Below are 23745 nucleotides of genomic sequence, written 5' to 3'. Positions count from 1 at the left end.
GCAGGCCGGGAGGTGCCCATATCCGGGAAGCCCTCCGCGGCGGAGGCACCGACAAAATGGCGGCGCCGAACTGAGAGGCCGGTGGCGAGCGGGCGCTGGCGGAGGGACCGAGGAGCCGCTGCCGGCATCGCGGAGGGCCGCCGCGGTTGTCGCCGCGCGGGCGGGGCCGAGCTTCGTGCGCCCACGCCCGGGCCCGGGGCGCTGCCGCCTTCTCGCCGCAGGTAGGTTCCGCTCTGCCGCGGTGGCGGAGGGGGGGGGGGGGGGCGGTGTCGGGTCTGAGGAGCGGCCGCGGGTTGGGGGCGGGAGGCCGGGGCGCGGGGGCGGTAAGAGCCTTATCGGCACGGCTGGACGGGGCGTCCTGGCCTCTGCTCGTCTCACCGGGAGTGGGTGCCGCCGGAGGCGGCTTCTCGCTCTCCGGGGAGCGGCTCCTGCGGGGGGGCGGCGGGACTGGGTGGGCCCTTGTGTCGCCGGCGAGGGTCCCGCTGCCCCCGCGATGCTGCTTGGCCCTGCTCGTCTCTCCGGCCTGCGCGGAGAGGATCAACGGTGCGGGAAAGCAGCGCTGCAGCAGACCGGCCTCGGGCGAGAGGGCCTGGAGCTGGTAGGGGAACGGGAGCGCAGGTGTCCCCTTGCCCCGGGACAGAGACGGGACATTCGTATGGACCCTGCTGATCTCGGTCCGGTGACCCGCCTGGCCTGGGTAGTGCTTGGAACGCCGGGTCCTGCTGAGCTGTAGGAATTACCTTGGTACCTGTCTGTGCCAGCGCGGATTACACTTTGGTCCTCGGTGGCTGTTGTGCTGGTAGCCATAAAGATCACTCGTACGTGCGCTGGAAATAACTGATCCTGTTGCCGCCAGGACCTGAGAATACATTTGTATGTAAGAAGATCTGTGTCCGGGTGAAGGAGACAGCAGAGCGTAGGGACAGAAACAAGCGGGAGTGAGGGCACAGTGTTCCCAGTGTCAGCTGCCCTCTGGTCATGTCCAGCTCACACTTCCCTGGCTCTATGGAGTCATATTTATTTACTAATCTCAGGATCCAGTTTTCTCTCATCCTTTGGAAACTTTTAGCATTGGGAATGCATCCTTTGGCAGTGTGTTTTATGGCTCAATGATCTCTTATATGAAGAACAGCTTTCTTTTGTTGTTTTGAACCAAGCCCCTACAAAATTAATGTTATGTCTCCCAAAAAGCTTTATATTTTTTTTCCTTAACAGCAAGATCTTGTGAATATGTATAATATTGAGAGGGAGCTAAAGTAGATTAATACATGGTGTACGATACTTAATTAGAAACATAAATATTTAAAAGCATGTTCAAAACTTTTGGGGATAAATAATGTTATGGATCTGTTGCAAAGCTGTGTATTATTTTTTTCACCGGAAAAACTTGAAATTAATTGATAGTTGCATGGAACCATTCTGTGTTTTCATTCAATGGCCATTTTTAAGTAAAATCTTTCACAATCATGCTGTAAAAAGAAAAGTTGCTTGTTTTTTCCTCATAGTTTGACATGTAGGGGAAAATACTTTATCCCCATATTTTGAAAAGATACACTAAATTTTTTAAGTCCTATATGGAAATGGTGAACTTAATCAGTTGGAACAGTTGCATTAACACAGATCTATCATTACCCTTAATGACACAAAACTGCAAGGAGGAATAGGTGTCAGTTCCCTAGGACAGAGTTAGTGTTTGACAGAAGTGCAAAACTGTGAGAGGTTTCTTAACTTGTCGAAAAACTTCATTGTCAAAAAACTTTCTTGTTTTAAGATGTGTGCATATGTCTGTAAAAGGTGACCTCTGAATTTTTAGGCTCATATGTAAAGCTAAGGTGAGCTGTCCTAAACAATAATGCTTGCTTTCTTGTATTTGGTTAAGCTGTAGGATCAATTTAATTTGGTTTCTGAGCAATTAATACTGTAGTTCCACATACAGATCAAACTGCTATTACCCAACACTGCTGCCAAGTGAAACAACCCACCAGAAAAGAAGGTTACTATTTATATGGGTAAGTTCCTCAAGTTGGTTCACTCTATGTGGCTTTATAAACAGTTATGCTGTTGCTAGCAAGTGGTGGGAGATAAGTAGACTGCCTGGTTTACACTGCTAAAACTTTGCTGCTTCTGAAATTTATCTGAAAATGCATCTTAATTTTCCAAGACTGGTAGTCCATATGCTGTTATGCTGCAGTTGCCAGCAAATTAATAGCTATCAAACAGTTATACCATCTTTTGTCTTCAAGTTCTCAAAGCACTTTAGAAGGAAATACAGTTCTCTGTTTTGCACCTTAAGAAATAGGAGCACAAACTTGTTTTCCTCTCCGCCCTCTGTCAGATGGTAGACTCAGGGTCTTCTAATTTATGGTTTAAGCATCCTGTTGTATAACCTTGATTTCTCTGTGGGGTATTACTTTAACGTATCTCAGCTACCTGTGGTGTAACCACAAAGTGAATATTGAAATATAAGATGAAATTATGGTAAAATGCATTATAGTAAAGGAAGAGTGTGAGTTGAGCTTTCCCATTTTTCTAGTGGCCTGTAAAGAAAAGACAGCTAAAATATATACATTTTGTATCTTGTGCTACCTTAGTAACAGATCTTTCTCTGTGGAGCAGGAGAGACTGCAAAAGTAAAGGGGCAAATGCTCTGTAACTTATTCAGTGTTTAAGCTTAGTTGCTCTGTCCTTTGCCACACCACAGTACTTACAGTACTAACTAGCACACAGCATGAATGCAGAGATTTGATTTCTCTGCAGACACAGGGTTCTTTCCCTGATGAGTCAGCGCCTTCAAAATGCAAGCATTATTTATTTGTTTTTGGCAGAAAGTTCTGTTTCCCTTACAAATGTCACAGCTATGCTCTCAGTGAATTTGATGCTTGACTTGTTCAACAGTTTTACAGGAAAAAGCCTTGATTATGTTTTCTTGTTTTCTTTTTCCCCCTGCTCTCATCCTCCCTTGCATAAAATAAATTATTTTAAAATTACTTAACTATTGAGGAAGAGTGGTTCAAGGAAACTCAAGTTAAGAGACTGACAGCCTTAGAAAACTGAACCCTTAAAGAGATTTAAATGGCAGATGGTACAAGAAATTGTAAAGTTGCGCGTGAAGAGCTCGGCAAGTGTTTGCGTTATACATATGTGACTACTAAAGAATTGATAAAATCACAATAATTACATACTCTCACTTTCTCATTTCCATGTATTTGTGGAGTTTGATGGCAGAATTATTGAACAGCTGGGGTATTTGGTCCATGTTCTAGCTAACTGGGTTGGCACCTTCAGTTATAAAAGCATTGATAAAGAGAATACAGATGATGAGCTGAGACAGAACCCTGCAGAGACAAAAGGTAGAGAAGCAGTGATGGGATAGCACACCCAGCAGTTTTTATCTGCTCTTGAAAGGTTCATCTTCCACACTTGAGTTTCTTTTTACTCTGTCCACATCCTTGCATCAGGACAGTTTGGACCTATAAACCTTTGTTGTTAACGGACTGTTAGAAACCTCACACAGTTTGTAATTTAGGTTGAGCAAAGGCTGGCTGAAGACGTTGCTTAATATGCTTTTAGTAACTGTGAAGTCATTGCTGCATTTGAGTGAACATTCTGCTGCCACCAGTGCTACATCATAAACGTTTTCACTGCTGTATCTATAATGGTTTTCTTTGTTTTGTTAACAGGACAGAGCTTTTGGGTTGTGATAAACTCCAGCTCTACAGGAACCACGGTTTGTTTCACTGTGAGGAACTAGTTCACAAGTTCTGAAGCTACCAGCCAGTCTTCCTTGAATTCTGTTGTGTACGAGTCTTTGGTGGGGGCTGCATATATACATGTTTTCATGAAGAGAAGTGAGAAGCCAGAAGGTTATAGACAAATGAGGCCTAAGACTTTTCCTGCCAGTAACTATACTGGCAGCAGCCAGCAGATGCTACAGGAAATACGAGAGAGCCTCAGGAATTTACCTAAACCCTCAGATGCTGCTAAAGCTGATCACAGCATTGGCAAAATGTTATCTGAAGATCCTAGACAAGGCCGAAACCCTCCCAAATTTGTAACATATCACAAAGTTTTGCAGGAGATACGGAACTCTCTTCTGCCTTTTGCAAACGAAACAACCTCAGCTGTCAAAGGAACATCAGAAGTAAATCGACAAATGCTGCAAGACTTACAAGCTGCTGGCTTTGATGAGGTGAAATACTTTAAAGATTTGGTGTTCTGCTAACTATAGACTATTAGGTGTTGCTCATGGAGTGTTTGAACAGTAAAAAAATAGCTTCAAGATCTGGTAGGTTTCTAATTAGGATGTAGTGAAGCTGGTAATAATGGGTGATGAAGAGGAGTCATAGAAGGATTTAGAGAGCCTGGGCTTTTTCCTTCTTTTTTTAAGCATCTTGTGCAGTTTGTTCTTATGTGGTAAGGATAGGTTGTTTTAATTATTTATATCATTTTTGGCAGAAAGAACTGGAACCTCTGGGGCATAGATTTAGACTCTGGTACTCAATAGAATTTTGGATTGTCTAAACATGTTGATAAAATATGACCATTTTGAATCAAAAGGAACTACCGAATGTTTCAGAAGTAAGTTTTAATGGGATTTTTACATCTGTGGCTTACAGAAACTTTGTGAAGAAAGAAATCTGACTATATACATAATACATTTTTTCAGATATGGGTAAAGTAACAGGTTACATAACCCATTGCAGATTGTCTTCTCTGCAGTATACTCTCAGGACAAAAGTGTAAAATCTCTTGAAAATCTTGCACATAAATAATTATCCTACTGTTATTTTAATTATCAGAACAGAGAATTACATAATTGTTCCCTTTACTTACTTTTAAAATTATTGACTGAACTTATTTTCACTCGTATTAATAAGTGAAAGGAGCCTGTCAAGAGGTTTATCAGGAATAAAAAATTAATACACTTACAGTTCCTGTGTTTTTGCTGGGATTTGCACATCAAAGTAAATTACAACTGTTACCATACCTTCTCTGTAAAACCAGAGCGCAAAGGTGGGTTTAAAAAAAAAAGTTAACAAACCACTCCTCTTTTCAAAGGAAAGAAGCATAGTACCACAACAGGAATTGCCTTTACAGGAGTTCATTGCTTGCATTAGTGACCAGCTCACGAGTTCTGCTGGCTGTGATGCTTCAGTATTTACAGAGACATCTACCTGTACCTAGAGCGAGCTGCTTCAAAGCTATCAGTTGGCTTTTTTCTCAACTGTTTCCCAGTGATGAGTGCTGATAGTGGTTTTTCCTGTCCTTTCATTTTTCTCATATGTTGTCCAGGCTGTGTTTTCAGTAAGAATGGAAGGATTTTATAATTATAAATTACAATTTTTTTTTCCTGCTCTGTGATTTGTTGCTGAGGTTGTTTTGGTTTTTAAAAACTACGTGAATTCTTGGATCTGTTTTTACAGATTGAACCTGCAGTCATTTTTCCAAACTGAAGAAGGGTACGTGGATGGATAATAACCTAGAAAGATATGCCAAGTATTTTTGTTGGATCTTTTGTATCTTGAAGCCTTTTGCTTCTACCCGTTGTTCTTGGATACAATTGAGAATTCCCAGGACATTTGTAGTTGTATGGTCCTTTTTTCAGGCACATTGCCAGCATGAGCTGTTTCTACCATGTGTTAACCAACAATTGTGTTGCCACAATAGTCCATATGGCATTGACCACTGGGAACAGATACAGCTGAAGTAGGAAGCATTTTTTTTTGGTTGGGGGTATTTCAGACAGCAAGCAAGAATGACATGAGAATGTGTTCTGAGCTGCAGTTGTTTTATAGACTGGATTGCAGCTGGGGTGTGTTGGCCAGTTGTAAGTGGCTGATTTTTACTTATATTTATTTATATATATATATCTCTAAATATATATATATAATATCACAAACATTATGGTTATTCATCCCACTCCTCAAATAGTAGGTAATATTCAGGGTTAAAGCTGAACAGATAGTTATTAGCATCCAGGTGTGTGTGTGTATACATATATATATATAGTGTGTATGTATACAGTAATATTTATGTATAGTAATTATGGGAGAATGCAGTTTTGTTTTGGTTTTTCTTAAAAAAAACCAACACCCTAAACAGCGACAGGAGATCTCTCTTGCTTATTAGTATTCAAGTGCAGTCCTCTGTGTTCAGTGTAAGGTGATGCTGTTCAAGACATTGAATACTCTGTGACACATAGATCATCAAAGTTACTGTTCTTCAGCAAGAAGGGAGAGAGATCCTTGGCACTTACTCAGGTCCTCTGACTAGTGGGGAGGGTATTAAACTTAATATTTCAAAATATTTCTGTTTCTATATTTTTGGATTCTGCATTCTGGAATCCAAAACTGGATTCTGGAATTTAAAAAATTCTGGAACTTACAGGTTCAGGCTTATAAATTTGTAGAATTACTTTGCTAAAAAGACAGTAAATTTGGTTTTGAAACTTTTTTTTAAAGAAGAAAATTAAAGCCAGTAGGCAGAAATGAATGATGTGTTCTATAAATATATATTCAAATCAGAAATTACTCTGAACAACTTAACCTTCTGTTTACACAATGATCAATAGCATAGTGGTGCTGAAAATGTACTGCTTTGCAGCAGATAAGTGTTCACTGTAATAGTGGAAGTGTTGCAGACTTAGCTGTCTCCTGAAGGAGCCATGAGATAAGTTGTCTGCTTTTCCCAACATCAGCTGGTCTGTAAACAGCCTTCCTATGTACCTTTTTTATTTAAAAGTTATTTTTTAAGGTTCTGCTTGGTCCACTGAATTTATTTACTGCTTCTGAAGGCTGTATGCAGTTTTGTATGTTTCTAGTGTTAGAAATCTGCACAGGCATGGTGAATGTATGAATGTGCCCTTGAATTTGAAAGTGACATGGGCTGCTTCCCTTCTGAGCCCTCTTTGATTTCCCATTGATTTTAGTAGGTTAATGCTGTCATATATAGGTAACCTCTTCAAACATAATGTGAACTGATGTAATTGCTTCAACATGACAAAGTATGGCCATAAAAAATCAGATAGCATGTTTAATTATAGGGAGTTATGCTGAGGATTTGTTTCAGGCTTGTTGAGTCCGCTGCACAACCTGTGCAATATAACTGGGAGAGCATATTTTATTGTTGCTCAACCTTGAGCTCATTCAAGTCAGTAGAAAAAACACTGGCTCATAATATATGTTCTATTGCCAGAGCTGGGATTAGCCATCAGATCAAAACTTGTGTTTGGATCTATAACACAGAGCCTAAATCTACAATCAGAATGAGAGAATTTCTGCCAATAATGTCGTCTTCATCAGAAGGAATCTTAGGGAGGAGTAACGAGTATTTGTTGACAAAAAATCATGCTGAAGGAAAAGGAGAGAAAAAAAGGAGTTTGGAGTTTCATGTTAGGGTTTCTTTGGTAGAATAACTTAGACTGGAAGGAACTTCTGGTCATTGTATAAAGCTGTTACCTCAGTAGTGTGTATGCGTGCATATAAGTAAACTGTAGGAACAGCAGGATCTGCGTTAAAATACAGTGCTTCAGCAGTTCAACTTTTTTTCCTGAAGATCAAGACTGTATTAGTGTTTTGGAGGATCTGTGGTGGAGAAAATGCTTTTATAATTGGTTTTATATTGATTGAGAGAAATCGGTTACATAGCTGAATACGTAAAATATTTGGCTAAAATAACCATTTCTTTTTTTTTTTTTTTTTTGTATTCTTCTGCCATTTTCTTGTAATTTTTTTAAAGTATAATTTTCTCTTTAGGACATGGTTATACAAGCTCTCAGACAAACTAACAGCCGTAGTATAGAAGCTGCCATTGAATTTATAAGTAAAATGAGCTACCAGGATCCTCGTCGAGAGCAGATGGTCGCAGCAGCTGCAAGACCTGTAAATGCAAGTATGAAACCATCAGGTAGGTGTATCTGTGGTAATTCAGTAACTCAGTGTATTCTTATAGTTGAAAACTATAAAGTAGCAGATGTGCTAACAATGAAACAGAGACAATGTTGAGATACAGTTCTTTTTATTAAAATAGCATTTCAAGAGTATAATGCAATACTTCTGAAAGATTGGTGCATTTGACATGAATTTCTTAACTGTTTATATCTGTGTGATTTTAGTATTGTATTTTATACAAGGAATAGCATTCAGACCTCATTTCAGTAATTTTTGTCCCTCATGATGTGATGCCCATATTTTGTTCTCAGTGTCATGTGCCACTTAGAAGTCAGTGGTGAGCACTGCATTCTTACTTTTGTTTCTTTTCATACTCTCCCATACAGCAGTGCTATATGTTTGTATTTTTGTATGTATATATATTATTTGTGTATACATATATACATATATATGGCTACAGTATTTTTATTTTAGGACATCCTGTTTCAAGATCCCACTTTGTGTTGAGTTTTCTGCTTGGTTCCAGTGTTTTTTAATACACCTTGATGTTTTTCTTTTTTTTTACAAGGTTTTAGCAGTATACACATAAATGGTAACTTTCAAATGCAACAGAAATACTGAACTTCTGTTTGGCTGAAGTTGAGTGCTGAGCTGCTAGCTCTGTAAAGTTACATTTTTAATTGACCATATAGGTGTGAGGAAAAATTAGTAGTTGAGGGTAGCAAAGTACAGTATTATTTTAATGTAGTCTGCAAAGCAGGATTAGTTGGTGCTTGTAGGAAGCTGCTAGCTAAATGCCACCACTTAGTCATGATTTTTTGTTGATACTTGCAAAGATATAGTAATTAATACATTCTTTGCAGAAGATGCAGTGACTTTCAGCTACTACAGTACTGTATGTGTTTACAAGAATTGAAGTAATAACATTGTAAAAAGAACTATCAGACTGCCACTGGTGTCAGTTCCTTGTTTTTTTGTTGTTGTTATTTTGTTTACATGATGCAAAATAACATTTGTAGCATATGACTCTAAGTTTGTTTTCACATAGTGTCAATTCTTGTGTTTGTACAATACTTTCACCCACAATTACATAACTTAAAAAATCTAAGTACTTTATCAATCACATGCAAGGAATATAACCATTTTGGATAAACTATATGCATACAAAGGTGTAAGTGGGCTGTTTGATATTCTGTGTTCCAGCTGAATTTTAGTTTAAGAACATTTAAAATAAAGTGCTAGACTGAAAGGAACAGCAACTAAAGCTGTTTTCCATGCTATTGCTCTTTTATGTTTGTACAGAACAACTTTTCTGAGGGCTGCTTGTATGCATGATTAAAAATGCATAATATATCTAATAATTTTGCATATTACCATTTTTCAGTGAAAGATGTATCTGTAAATAAAGCAAAATGTATCATCAGAAAAGGGATTTCTAAAGCCTGATGCTATATTTTGCTGCGTTTTTTTTCTCTTATACTTTGTACTGAGCATATTACCATAGCATGCTGTGTATTACTAGATAGAAATTTTTCATGTGAAGGACTATGGATTATGCTGTGCTGGAGAATTCGATCCTATTTCTGTAGTAATCAATGCAGAAGACCAAGATATTCAAAGCAGTAAATAGAAATAACTTATCAAAATATAAATGCCACGTTTTTTTTTTTTTCTTGTAAAAGCAGGGGCCGTGCAACAATCAGTTAACCGCAAGCAGAGCTGGAAGGGTTCTAAGGAGTCCTTGGTTCCTCAGAGGCACGGCCCTTCCCTGGGAGATGGTGTCGTGTATCGCTCAGAAAGTCCCAGCTCTCAGCCTGATGTAGGAAGGCCTTTATCTGGGTCTGGAATTGCAGCATTTGCTCAGGCTCATCCTGGCAATGGACAGAGAGTGAATCCCCCGCCTCTACCACAGATAAGGAGTGTCACTCCTCCTCCTCCACCTCCTCGAGGACAGACACCCCCTCCAAGGGGCACCACTCCTCCACCTCCTTCCTGGGAACCGAACTCCCAAACGAAGCGTTACTCTGGAAACATGGAATATGTCATCTCCCGTATTTCTCCGGTGCCACCAGGAGCATGGCAGGATGGTTATCCACCTCCACCGATGAATCCCCCACCTATGAGTTCTTCCACGCAGGGCCAGAGAGGCATGAGTGCTGTCCCCATTGGTAGGCAACCAATAATCATGCAGAGCTCTGCCAACAGCAAATTTAGTTTTCCTTCAGGAAGAGCTGGAATGCAAAATGGCAATTGTCAGCCAGAATTCATAGTTCACCAGAATATGGTGACTGGGAACTCAGTGAGTCGCCAGCCACCTCCCTACCCCATAAATCCGACTAACAGGCAAAGTCCCACTGCACTACAGATGCAGGCAGGAGGATCTGCTCCTCCTTCAGCATACACCAATGGGAATCTTCCTCAGGCAATGATGGTGCCAAATAGAAACAGTCACAACATGGACCTTTATAATACCAATGTGGCTGGAATACCCGCATCCTGGTCACAGCCTTCCCCCGTGCAGCCTCAGTCATCACCTGGCAATGGGCATGACTTGCCTACGTGGCAACCCAATGTTCCTGTGCGGTCAAATTCTTTCAACAACCATCATGGAAACAGGCAGAGTCACTCTGGCAGCTCTCAGCCTTCAGCTACAACAGTAACAGCTATAACACCAGCTCCCATTCAGCAGCCAGTGAAAAGCATGCGTGTCTTAAAACCAGAGCTACAGACTGCCTTAGCACCCACCCACCCTTCCTGGATGCCACAGCCAGTGCAAAATGTTCAGACCATGCCTTTTTCTGAGGGCCCCTCTACAAACATGGCAGTTATGTCTCCTGTTGCAGAGGCTCCAAATTACCAGGGTCCACCACCACCTTACCCAAAACACTTGTTGCACCAGAATCCCTCAGTCAATCTGTATGAGACAGGACCCAAGCTCAACAAAGAGGAACCAACTATTTTATCCAAGGAGGATGAGAATGAAAAGAATTATGAATGTGTTGATTCAACAGATAAAGAAAAGAAGCAAATTACAACATCACCTGTCCCTGTTAGAAAAAACAAGAAAGATGAAGAAAGAAGAGAGTCACGCATTCAGAGCTATTCCCCTCAGGCCTTTAAATTCTTCATGGAGCAGCATGTGGAGAATATTCTCAAGTCACATCAGCAGCGTTTGCATCGGAAAAAACAACTAGAGAATGAAATGATGCGGGTAAACTCTTTCTTCTTTCTAAATCTATGACTAGAGAACTCTTCCTGTGTTGATTTTCAGAAATATGTCTTATTTGTAGAATGTTTAAATAGTGCAGTAAGGAGAACTTTGTGGTATATCATGGTATTTATCTATTTTTAGGTTTTCTGTTTGCAATGTGGTCAGTGCTCTATGAACTTCATTATCTTAGAATTATTATTTTTTTAAGTAATATTTTTGCATGTCTAAATGTAGCGTATCTGGCTCAGGTATAATAAAGCAGCAGAAGCAAAGTCGTTGATGTGGGAACTGAGATTTAACTAAGTGGTTCATAGCTTTTTGTTAAGGGCTGTATTTAATCCTAATTTTTGAGTGAGTTATAGGCAATATTTTAATTCTTTAAAAAATACATTTATTTTTTTAAAAATAAACACTGCAGGTACAAGTAGAAAAGCAGAGACAGGTGGTAGGCTGGTTAGTACATCTATGCAGTCACCCAAACATTGATAACCTCTACGTTCTGCAGTTTGTTTCTGGTAGCAATAGCATGTATTAGATTCAAATTTCGTTTTTAAAAGTTACATTTTTAAAATGAAAGAATCATGGTACCTTTTGCCTAAGTATTTTATAATCCAGACTGTAAAGGTACCTGTTTAAATAAGGATAAACTGAATGGGATAATAAATAGCAGACATCAACAAAAACATGTAATATTAACTTCTGTGATCCTGCATGAAGCCAGTGGTCTACTTCTGGGATTTTCATGTTCTAAGCTAAACCAAAAGGGTGAAAACCAGAGCTGATGTATACATACGTTATTTCAAAAGAGAAGAGAGTGAGAAGGAATAAAATTTAAGATTTGCAGAAGTGAATATTCAAGATGTATTAAATATTTTTCTGAAAAATTGTAGTTGGAAATTTGACTTAAGTACGATGTACTTTTAACTCTATGAAAAAATGCATTTGAGTTATGCAACTTTCCTGAAGTGCTTATTTACATCCATGTTTTCTCTTCTCTTTGAAAATTCTTACTGTAATCGGTAGTGTTTTACAAGTGTTTGCTTAGTCACAAATATGTTAATGTTAGCAAGATTTCTTCCTGGAGCTCTTTCTAGATCTTTATTCTTAGTCTTCTCTCTTTCCTTTTCACTTCCACTAACAGCTGATTTAAACTGTTAAGGTGTGGGAAGCTTTCCTGAACTCTGTAGCCTCCATCCCTGTGTAGACAAGTAAGATTTTGGAGCAACAATATTTATTAAGAACAGCATGATCCCTTTTTAGAGGGCTTTGCATGCAATCCTGCATCAGAATTAAGCATGAATTTATTTTGACTATTTTTGAGTACTTAATTGTAAGATTAAAATTAATGTTGATTTGCAAACTTCCCTTCTTACCGCGTTGTGTTTCATAGTAAGCATAAATATGACTTACATGAAAGCATTGATATAACTTGATAATCTTGTGCATTTAAAACACCCTAGTAAATCTCTTTACTTATACAAAGTGCAATTTATTATATTTATACTAGATTTAAAGCTGGGATGTTTAATTGCATGCTGAAGGGTATAAAATTATGCTGCAGCAGGCATCTCCTTTTTCATCAGGATATGGAAGAGGAATCCCACAATAGTGAAGTATACTTTGGGTCCTTATGAAAAGGAGGACGGAAAACTAGCTCATTACTTATCTTCAGAAAGTTTAAGAGGATTAAATGAGAATTTAATCTCTTCTTTCCTCTGGTTTGGAATGAATTTTGAAAGAAAAAACCATACCAGAATGCATCCCTACAGAAACATCTTCACAGGATACTGTATTTCTAACATAAGTGACATATTTATATGATGTCAGGTTTCCTAGGGAACAGAGTGGAACTGTCTCAGAAACATTCAATTCAGATGTGTGAATTTGGCCAAGAATTGTGCTAGATGTCCTTGCCACAAAGAGACACTGCAGTCATGATTTAAGGCACAGCAGTATGAGGAGGAAGCAAAATGAGAGTGAATTGTGTGGTGTCACACAGCAATTCCGGAAGGTCTCACATCTGGTATTGACTACAGCTAATTGGAGGTGTACGTGCAAAAAGTTTCTGCAGCTGAGAGAGTTGCTTAATTTTTGGCAACTGCTGTAGCTGATGAGAGTCCAGGGAAAATACAGCAATGCAGAGAGAGATCAGCTAGTGATGAACATCTGTTTTCATGGGTGGCATAGGAAAAAGCAATGAGCTGGGGGAAGAGGTGACAAGTTGGAGTATGTGAGGTATTTTTTTTCAACAAAATTGTTAAGATGCAACAGCTAGGGAGGTAGTACTAGAAGGTAAAGCTACAAGGTTTTCAGAGACTCTGTATGTTTTGCAGTGATCAATTACTGTATTTGGTCTGACTTCTTACAGGGTTTTGTTGTAATCTAGATGATATTCTTTGTAAGTTTTCTGACTGATCAGTGGAGTCCAGGTTGTGTGCATGTGGGGATATAGTGAAGCAGACTTAATGGTTTGGATGGGACTTGAGAAGGTGACTCAGCATTGTCTGAACTTCAACGGGGCTAGGTCTTGAAATGTATTCTTGACATTTGTAAGCCTTTGAAAGTACATCCTTCTGCATTGAAGTGTGTCTGAAGCATGTTAATTCACAGAAAACTTGAGGTGTTTGTGTCCTGGAAGACAGTGCCCAGATGTTACTGCAGTGAGTTTTTGACAAAGACAATTTCTTGATTTGGAGTAGGGAGTTAAACCCATTTCCCACATCCTGTCTTGAAACTATTGCCACTCAGTCCTAACTACTGCCTGTCTGATGTGAACAAAAAATTTTGTCTTAAACCTTCCCCATTTAAATCTTACTTGTGAAGTTTGTTGGGGTAGACAAGCATTTTTGTTTGCATGCTCCTAATTGCATCTCCTTTGGATCGATTTTTGTTATGGTGCCTGTAAAAAATCGTCTGTGTTCCGACAGTATTTTCTTTTAATAGGTGACAATACAGTATCCTGACACCATTTTTAAGGTGCTAAAGTGAGATGATATATTTTATCTCATTTTTTGTGTCACATCTATTATATTTTGTTTCAAATTATCTTATGAGTTAGTCAAAGTAAAGTCATCTATTAATATGCAGTTACCACAGGCCTAGACTTGTGGTTACCTAATCCTCATGATTAGGTAACTCATCCGTCCTGAGTACTGCTATTCAGACAGGATCTTAAACAATTGAAACATTAAGGACTTGGAAGCTGCAAGATTTAGTATAAAAATTAATAAGGTGTGACAACAATAAATATAAAACTTCTGGAATACTGCTTGAGTAACAGTTGTGATGTTTGCAGGGATTCAGTTTGGCTATGTTCAATGTTATGATCAATGATCCAGGAAATGTTATGATCAATGTCCAGGAAAAAAATAAGGATATATATTGTAGACTGATTGGAAATCATTGCTGTAAAATGGCAATTTCAGGCCAAGTAGGTAGTTAAAATAATTGAGATGCTATGAAAAAAGGAACACAAAAGATTTTGAAAATGCAGGTAGAAAAAAAAGAAAAGGCATGAACATAAAGGTGCATGGAGGTAGTTTCACTAAGGAAAGAATATATAAAATTAAATAAAGATTCTGCTCACATTAAAACCAAAAAGAAGGAATATTCTGAGTCTAGGGCCCAAAAATTGCTAGGAAAAATGGCACTGGAATTGAATGGCACTTTAAAGGAATTGAAGCCCGTAAGACTGTTAACCAGAAAGAACACAGGTTGGAAAACAGTGAGAATGCTTAGTTTGGTTCTTCTAGGTAAGGGTTTCCATGCTGCAGGGGATGAGTTGCACGTGGCCTGTGAATGTTGTGGCTGTCAGAATGTTAGTGGTGTTGGCCAGAACACCAGGGCTGTTCATTCTACAGAGGGATATGTACACAATTGGGAGCCAAGAAGTGATACCATTGGAAGGAGTGAGACACTTCAGGGAAATTGCTGTGCTCAACTTGTTGATTTGTAGAGTAGAGAGAGTGTGACTGAAGTCCTGTTTGAAAGAGGTGGCTTATGTGTAAGAGAGAACATCAGGTCTTGGTTTGTGGCAGAGGCACATGCTTGGTGTGGGTGGACAATAGGAAACAGCTCCATGTGGATCTGGTTTGTGTAGATAGAGGAGCATGAGAGTGAGTTGTGCACTCCTTCCTACAACTAAAATTCCACTGTCGTGGTTGGAAAGTTCAGTGACTTCTGGTCTACCTAGTGTAGAGAGGGGAAGCCTTTGCCACTGCAGCTCCTTTGTTAGCCCTCAGTGACTTAGCTGCTTCTGGGCACACCTTGGCATCTTCTGGCACTGCAGAGGAAGCAGGGAGGTAGTTGATACACACAGATGAGTGTTATTTACAGTGGGTTTTTTCAGCACTTTGTAAATTACCCTTTCTCTCCTGAAGAGCATCCTCCCTTCTCAAGAACCTTCTGGCGCATGGCACGTCATGCATTTTGCTGTTGAATGTGATCACGTTTTGTACCACTCCTATATGTTTCCATGTTTAAATAAATTAAATAATGGAAATTTTAAAATCCTTTTTAAAATTAAATTAAAAGAACCCCCACCCTTAAAGAATTATTTCCCCATGTTGTATTATAAGAATTTGGTTTGCACTGCCTTAGTTTTGTAACTATAAGAAGATAACAAAGAATTAAGAGTACTGTTCACTCTTCAGATATACTTTTGTTTGTTGCACAGGTTGGATTGTCACCAGAAGCCCGAGATCAAATGAGGAAAATGTTGTGCCAGAAAGAGTCAAATTACATTCGGCTAAGAAGAGCTAAAATGGACAAGTCAATGTTTGTAAAAATTAAAACCCTGGGAGTTGGTGCGTTTGGAGAAGTTTGCCTAGCAAGAAAAGTGGATACTAATGCTTTATATGCAACAAAAACTCTGAGGAAAAAAGATGTATTGCTTAGAAATCAAGTTGCTCATGTTAAAGCTGAGCGGGATATCCTTGCAGAAGCTGATAATGAATGGGTGGTTCGCCTGTACTATTCATTCCAAGATAAGGACAATTTGTACTTTGTAATGGACTACATTCCAGGAGGTGATATGATGAGCCTCCTAATTAGAATGGGTGTCTTCCCAGAAAATCTGGCACGGTTCTACACAGCAGAACTGACCTGTGCAGTTGAAAGTGTTCATAAAATGGGCTTCATCCACAGGGATATTAAACCTGACAATATCTTGATAGACCGCGATGGTCATATTAAATTGACTGACTTTGGGCTCTGTACAGGTTTTCGATGGACCCATGATTCAAAGTACTACCAAAGTGGTAAGAGAAATACAAAAAAATTTCTTATTTGTTGATGTATTGTTCTTTGCAAGGAATTAAATAATAAAGGAGTAGCAACATCTAGTTAGGGAGAGTTTCTAAGTGTGAGAATTGATCCCTGAAGAGAGAAGCAATGAGCCTGGTTTTATTTATAAGTTTGTCCCATTAGTTGTTCTGAAATTTGGAGAGAAAACTACCATGGTAGCAACTTAATTAAGTAAACAGCATCCCTAACTCTTGTTTTGAAGGTAACACTGATGGTTTAAATTTAATTGCTTTTGAAAATCTTGCCCCAAGTTCTGTGTGTTTCATGTACTTTGTTTTAGGGTAACTTATTGATAGAGGTTTAAGTAGACTTTTAGCAGTCCTAATTGATTACTTAAAATCAACTAAAAAACACAGCAATTTTTCAGTTCTGAGAGTGATAAAATACAGATGTTTTAGTAACTTAGTTTTAAAAAATAAGAAACAATATCAGTCCCTAAAAGTTGGTATTTTGTATCATGAACAAAAAGTCGAAGTCTTAATGACCTTTTTAGCCCTCAAAAATGTTGAAATTGGAACAGATTCTGTCTTATAACAAGTGTGAAGGTGAAGGAAATTTCACACTAGTTAAAACTGAGTAAAGTTACTTCAGTTCTTGGCATCTTTCTCTCTCAACTCTAGGTGATCATGCCCGTCAGGACAGTATGGATTTCAGCAATGAATGGGGTGACCCAGCAAATTGCAGGTGTGGAGATCGGCTGAAGCCGCTTGAGCGCAGGGCTGCGCGGCAACACCAGCGCTGCCTGGCCCATTCCCTTGTTGGCACACCCAATTATATTGCACCAGAAGTATTGTTACGAACAGGTAATGCATTTTTGTCCTGTCATGTTGCTGCAGAGTAACTGACATTCAGGCATCTTGCTTCACCTTTCTTGCACTGCCAGCTTTCCCAACTATATAATATTTTGACCCCCAAAAAGAGGTTGCTAATATGGAGATCTTAAACAAGCATTGAATAGAATTCTCTTGTTAGCCTTTTTTTATGCTTAGAAATACAATGTTAAAGTTATAATGAGGCTTTGACCACCTTGTTTTGACTTCATTTCAGGTTATACACAGCTGTGTGACTGGTGGAGTGTTGGAGTAATTCTCTTTGAAATGTTAGTGGGGCAGCCTCCATTCCTGGCACAAACACCGCTGGAAACACAGATGAAGGTAACTTTACAAGTTTGGTATTAACAAATCTGAAAAAGCAAGCTTGAAATTTACATAGCTGTTCTAATTCCTAAGGGAATCAGAGCTGGTTTTGAGAGTGCTGCTCTATCCAAGCATGTAACAAACTAGCAAGATTTTAAACTTTACATTGCTGTAGCAGTGCACTTAATTTGTAAAGAGACTTCAGGAATCATCTTAATATCTTTTTAACTGGTCATGCAGTAAACACACCAACTGAAAATCACATTTCACATCTTTGTCATTCCCTTTCATGTCTTGCCCCCTCTCAATTATTTTTTCTACTTTCTTCTCCCAGCATCTGGGTGTTCTTTTCCCCACTTGGCTTCTATTCCCACTCACCTGCAGAGGATTTCCTTTGGAAATGTGTATCTGCAGTTGCTCAGCATGCAAAGGTGGAGGAGCAGCAGATAGGGCTTCTGACTGCTCAGAGTTTCTGACACGTTGGAGTCAGTGGTCTGTTCTTCCTGAGCCCTGTTTGAGAGAAACCACCAGGGCAGCTGTCATTTTTGCAAAACTCCATTCAACTTGCAAGATATTAGCTGGCTGAAATGAAATGTTTATTTTTATTTTTTTTTTTACTTTAAATTTGTTCATCTTTCCAGTGCATCAAGTAAATAAAAATTCATAGGCCTTGCCATTTTTATTTTTTTTTTAACAAAATCTCAGGTTGCATGTGCTGGCTTTTATATCTTTCTTGTTTATCGCCGGGATATTCTGAGCCAAACCATAGTTAAATTTGGAATGTGAATAAATTTTACCTATGTTTTGCCAGTTTTCCAGACAAAATATTTCCTGTATTTCTGAAAGAACAGATTCATGTTTTCCCCTCTCTAGTGTGAAAACACAAATGTTGAATGATTGCTTTATGGCTGTTCGGGGTTTTTTTCTTTTGTTGTTTCAATTTTCATTACATTTTTTCCTGGTTTTGAAACTGTAAATAGAGTAACACCTATGTTTGCTTTCAAGGTTATCAACTGGCAGACTGCACTTCATATTCCACCTCAAGCTAAATTGGCTCCAGAGGCTTCCGACCTTATTATCAAGCTCTGCCGAGGGCCAGAAGATCGTTTAGGCAAAAATGGTGCAGATGAAATCAAAGCTCATCCATTTTTTAAAACAATTGACTTTTCAAGTGATCTGCGGCGGCAGTCTGCTTTCTACATTCCTAAAATTGCTCATCCTACAGACACGTCAAACTTTGATCCAGTTGATCCAGATAAATTGTGGAGTGATGATGATAAGGAAGGAAATAGAAATGATACACTCAATGGGTGGTACAAAAATGGAAAACATCCTGAACATGCTTTTTATGAGTTCACCTTCCGTAGGTTTTTTGATGACAATGGCTACCCATACAACAATCCCAAGCCCATTGAATATGATTACAGTAGTTCCCAGAACTCAGAACAGCAGTCAGATGATGATGATGACGACGATGAACAGGCAGGCAGAGGAGTTCAAAATCGTGACCTGGTTTATGTTTAGTAAGTAGATAAATAAAGATGAAAAACTAAATTTATTTTGCAGCTGCAGTGTTTGAAAAGTGTCATAAGAGAATTGAGTGAAGATTGCCAGGGCAAATACATGCACGTTTTTTTTTTTTAAAAAAAAAAGAAAAAAAAAAAAAGAATTGCGTTCTCTTTCCCTCTCTGTACATCTTGTTTCCCCAGAATGCAGGGAAATCTTTTTCAAATATTTATTCCAGAATTGTTAATTGTTTAATTTAGATGAGATTTGATGTTGGATGAAAAACTATCACTTGAATTTTATGTCAGTTCTCTGTACTCTTAAGTACTCAAAATAGGAAATAATGATCATTTAAATTTTTTTTTCTTTGCCTAAGATGATGTCTGGTATCTATTGTACATATGCTGAATGATTTTAGGAAACAAATCTCTGCTTCATGTTTTTTAATGACAGTGTTTCTTTGCATTGACCAAACAGAAAACTTACTTTACACTAATAAAGCACTCTGATGCATTTCTGAAGAGGAAAAAAAAAAAAAAATTAAAGGCTGCTGTACCCCTCACTTCTCACTATATTTAAAGTAATTATTCACAGTATTGAACAAATAAGCAGTTTGGTGAGGTGTTTCCAGCTTCTGTGGTAATAATAGAGTTCACAGCTTTGGAACAAGAAAGTGTCAGTCTTGGCTACAATATGATTATAAAGTGATAAAATATTAGGACTGGTATTTTATTAAATAGTAATTGAATTTAACATTAATAGTGCTGTTGTACATGGCTGATACTGTCAAAGCAGAAGGACTGTGCACTCAGAAACAACTTCATTGTCTCCTGTCATGAGTTTTCCACAGTTATGTGAGGAAAAGATCTTTAGGAAAAATCTAGTTTAATTTTCTGACTACAGCCAAACTGAAAAGTGTGTACGGTTGTGCTGTATTTGGAATTTTTAGTTGGAAAAATACATTTTAGAGTAGGGTATTATATGTTTGAGATAGTAATGGGAAAAGCTGATAAATTATGGCTTTTGAGGCTGTTGCTGTGGAGACCAGTTTCACTTGGCTTTAACAGCTTTCCTCCTAGTTACACAGACAGTAAGGTGAGGTGTCATGCACCGCTTGATCTGAGAGCCATCAGTACAGTTCTAGTGGTCCATCTTTCACAGCCCAATTCAGAACAGAATTAGGAACTTATGACTGCATCTGCTGCCTTCTGCAGGTGAGCAGGCATCCCCTTGGTCTCATGGGAGAGCACTGAGCCTGTTGAGGTTACTGGGAGCAAGGAGGGGATTAACCCCCTAAATGAGAGATACAGGTGAGAGGCAGAAAGACAATCTGTCTGTCTCTGTTCTTCTTTCTCCTGAAGCTAACACAGTAGTAAAGAAGCTGCACTATCTGTAGTAAACATGTCTTTTAAAACATTTCTTTTTAATTGGAGTTGAATTGCAATGGATAATTTAATAAAGTGCCTGTAAGCAGTACTGGGTTTTTTTAAATTATTATTTGTGCCATTGCACATTGTGACTATGTAAACATCATGGAACTGGTGTTCATTATCTCTTCTTGCAGCAAACATCAGTTACTAGTTTACCTGCCTTAACAAGCTGGCTTAAGAAATTCTGTGCACTTACAGCCATTTGTTCCATTTCTGTGCTCCAGTTCAGTGTCTTTCTGTGCCAGGGCAGCTGTCTGTAGTACTGTGCTAAATACTGCATCAGTGAAAAAACTGCCTGGTACTTAGCTTTTAGAGGTTTCTTTCTTTGAAATATGCTCATTTAAGTGGTCCAGTTTCCAATACTGTCCAAAAAATTATTTATGTTGGCATAACTGAGGGAGTGAAATGCAGTAAAGGGGGTTGGCAGCAGGGAAATTTCTTAATCAGACTGTCACAGGACACAACATATGTGGGAGTTCACCCCTCTGCTGTGAAGTGCTTATCATGGGTAAAGATGGTTGTGAAAAATAGCTTTATTTTCTCATGCAGGTAGTTAGTAACTTTCTATAAATCAAATGGGTGTGTAACTTAATAAAAAAAAAATAATGTTCTGTGTGCTTGTTCCACAGCTGTTGGAATAGAATAGTTTTAAATATTAATTTCATTTAGCTTAAATATTATAAAATGGCTGCAGTGTATAGCTACTCCATTTTATATATTGTGTAAAAAATTGTTTTCCATGTAAATAAAACTTTAAAGATTATCTTCCTTCATAGTAAGTATCCCAGTAAAACTGGTCTACTTGTCTTGGAGTAAAGTATAATATATTACTGGTTAAAGGTAATTTAATCAAGCCTACTTTACCATTTGTGAAGTATGCAGAGAATATGATGTCAATCCTTTGTTAAATTGACTGATAAAATTGCCTTTTTATCAAAGTATATTCCTCCCCTGCCTGCACTGTTTTGTTGTATTCCTCACTAATGCTGTAACTGGTCTTTAGCCAGTCGGTTTAAAAAACAGAGTCTGTAAAGGCACCACTTTTCTACACAAGCAACACTAATTACTTTTATTAAAGGAAATTATTGAGTCTTTTAAGAGCAGGTGCAAGGACTGAAAAATATTACTTTACCATTTTAAATGAATAAGAAGAGCTCACATCTTTAGAATTTGGTAGATCTTTCTGGCATTTTCTGGTATCTAGTGTTACAAGTTGTAATGTACCTTGTTTGAATTTTGCCACCTGTATGCTGCAGTATTATATATTGCCTTGCAAAAATGCAGTGTGTTATAGTCCAGGTTCTCTGAGAAGGTTAGTTATACGTAAAGGTTACAACTTTCCAACATGTTCTGCCTTACCCATGTTTTGAGACTTCACGTTTCATACGCAGATTCAGAGTCTGTTGAGATTTTTCATAGCTGCTGCTTAAAACATGGGTATTTCACAGGTGGCCTATTATGGGGATTGGTTTGTACAGGCAGTTGAGAAGGGAGGCTCCTAACCAGCAGCTGTGGAACTCTGTAGTAAGTTTTAGTTGAGTTTACTTTCACTTTGTAAAGCAAGAAAATAAATTTCTCTTTTATGTGCCCTTGTACACATATTAATTGTATTTATAAAATGTTCTATAATCCCATAACTGTACTGTAAATACTATTTGATATTCAGCAGCATTCTATCCTAGGGCAGGCCCTTTTGCTGGATCTTTTCTATCCTCAATTTGTAATAGAATCTATAGAATGTATGGCTAGAAAGTCTCTTTGAGAGTGATTTATCTTCTGCTGTTGCAAAGCTATGAGTGGGAATGATTTATTTAGACTCCTTTTAATATTTTCCAGCTATTAGGCAGTGCAGTGGGTGGGTTCTTAGATGCTGCTGCTGTCACCCAAGATACTGTTAGGCTTTGGTTTCCTATGTCTTTGGTGTTTCAGATCAGACCTTTAATCTGTTTGCTTTAATTCAGCCAAAGCAAAAAGATAATGGGCTGGGTCAGTGTTGTAGTAAAATGTTTGAATGCCTTAAGATGCTCTTGATAAAGGCATTATTCAAGTTTACTGATTTATATATATCTATATAGATACATAGGTATATTCCATGTGTGTATATGTATATAAAATGTCTTTTTTTGTACTATAAATATCCTTCTGACTGTCAGTTCTTTTGGATCTTCCAATTAAATACATAGACCACCACACAATTCTGCTTAAGCAAATTATTTGTTATGTGTCTAGTTAGTAGGCTTAAGAATCTTGCATTATCTCACAGCCATAGCTGCTCACTTACTGGTCTTATGCTTACTGTGAACTTGTGTCATGCCATGGGCATCCCCTTTTGCTAGGTCTCTGCATACCTGTAGCCCAGTTACATGTGTGACATGTCATCTCTGCTTACTGGTATGTCTGGGTTTTATACAGTGACATGGTGGTGGCTTGGACCATAATCTCAAAGTCTGATACCCATCTGAGAAGAACGTGAGTCTTTTATGCTGAATTTTTCCAGTAGGTACCAGTAGGGGTGTTCATCCCCTTTGTGCAGGTGCACCAGATTTCATGTTTATCTGTGCAAGAGCTGAGAAGCTAAAGCTTCCTTGTCCCTGCTGACTGAAGTGTTAATACAACCAGTAAGCAGAGATGACATGCCCTGTATTTGGCCTGGGGGACGTAAGTGGAGGATTCATTGGCACTTCTGCTTCTTCAGAGTAAGAGAGAGAGAATATCAGCACTTGTGAACAGCCTAACTGAATTACCAGCTAATCAGTGACATTCCTTCTGAGTTTTAGAAACTCTTTTCTGTTTTTTCAGAGGCAGTTCGTGTAGTGAAACACCTGCCGGGGTAGTAGAAAAATACAATGAATCTTTATAAGAAGTGAAAATCAAATTCCTGCTTTGGCTAATCAAATATGATTGTAAACATTAGATTTTTTTTTCCCTTCTCTTTCACACCCCTTTTCCCTGCTGCAACAGCTCTACTGAATAACAAAGAATTTGCCTATATTTTATAGCAGAAATGTTCTTGTCCTTAGCTGTCATATTTGCAACCTCTTCTCAAAACTATACATCTTGATTGATGTTCAGGAGTTTGGTTTATTGGTGCTCCCTCCCTATCCTCCAGTGCCTCATTCTTAAAAATAACTAAATCTTAGTTATTTATTATGCATACATAAGATATCAAAAATCTATTCTTTCTAAGAGAGATCTGACAATGTACCATAGCCATCATGTTTATTAGGAGGGCAAACTGATGAAGTCCATTTGAGTTACTGCCTAGTCTC

At 38.5% G+C, this 23745-nt stretch overlaps 1 protein-coding gene across 3 annotated transcripts; it reads left to right on the top strand.

The window, feature by feature from the left end:
• The first annotated feature begins 11 nt into the window (after positions 1-11).
• Positions 12-22671, top strand: LATS1 (large tumor suppressor kinase 1). 3 transcript variants are annotated; one of them, XM_071740548.1, is made up of 8 exons: positions 12-221; positions 3681-4189; positions 7755-7905; positions 9575-11100; positions 15776-16358; positions 17025-17207; positions 17452-17558; positions 18546-22671. In XM_071740548.1, exons 2-8 carry the CDS (start codon positions 3839-3841, stop codon positions 19062-19064), a joined length of 3420 nt encoding a protein of 1139 aa, XP_071596649.1. In that variant the 5' UTR covers positions 12-221; positions 3681-3838; the 3' UTR covers positions 19065-22671. The 3 variants fall into 3 exon arrangements, with proteins under 3 accessions (XP_071596649.1, XP_071596647.1, XP_071596648.1); XM_071740546.1 differs by having other exon boundaries at positions 9572-11100; XM_071740547.1 differs by lacking the exon at positions 12-221 and adding an exon at positions 1697-2009 and having other exon boundaries at positions 9572-11100.
• The last annotated feature ends 1074 nt before the right edge of the window (positions 22672-23745 follow it).

Source organism: Heliangelus exortis, chromosome 3 (genome assembly GCF_036169615.1).
Source record: "Heliangelus exortis chromosome 3, bHelExo1.hap1, whole genome shotgun sequence".
NCBI lineage: Eukaryota > Metazoa > Chordata > Aves > Apodiformes > Trochilidae > Heliangelus > Heliangelus exortis.
This window is presented reverse-complemented; position numbering and strand designations above follow the sequence as displayed.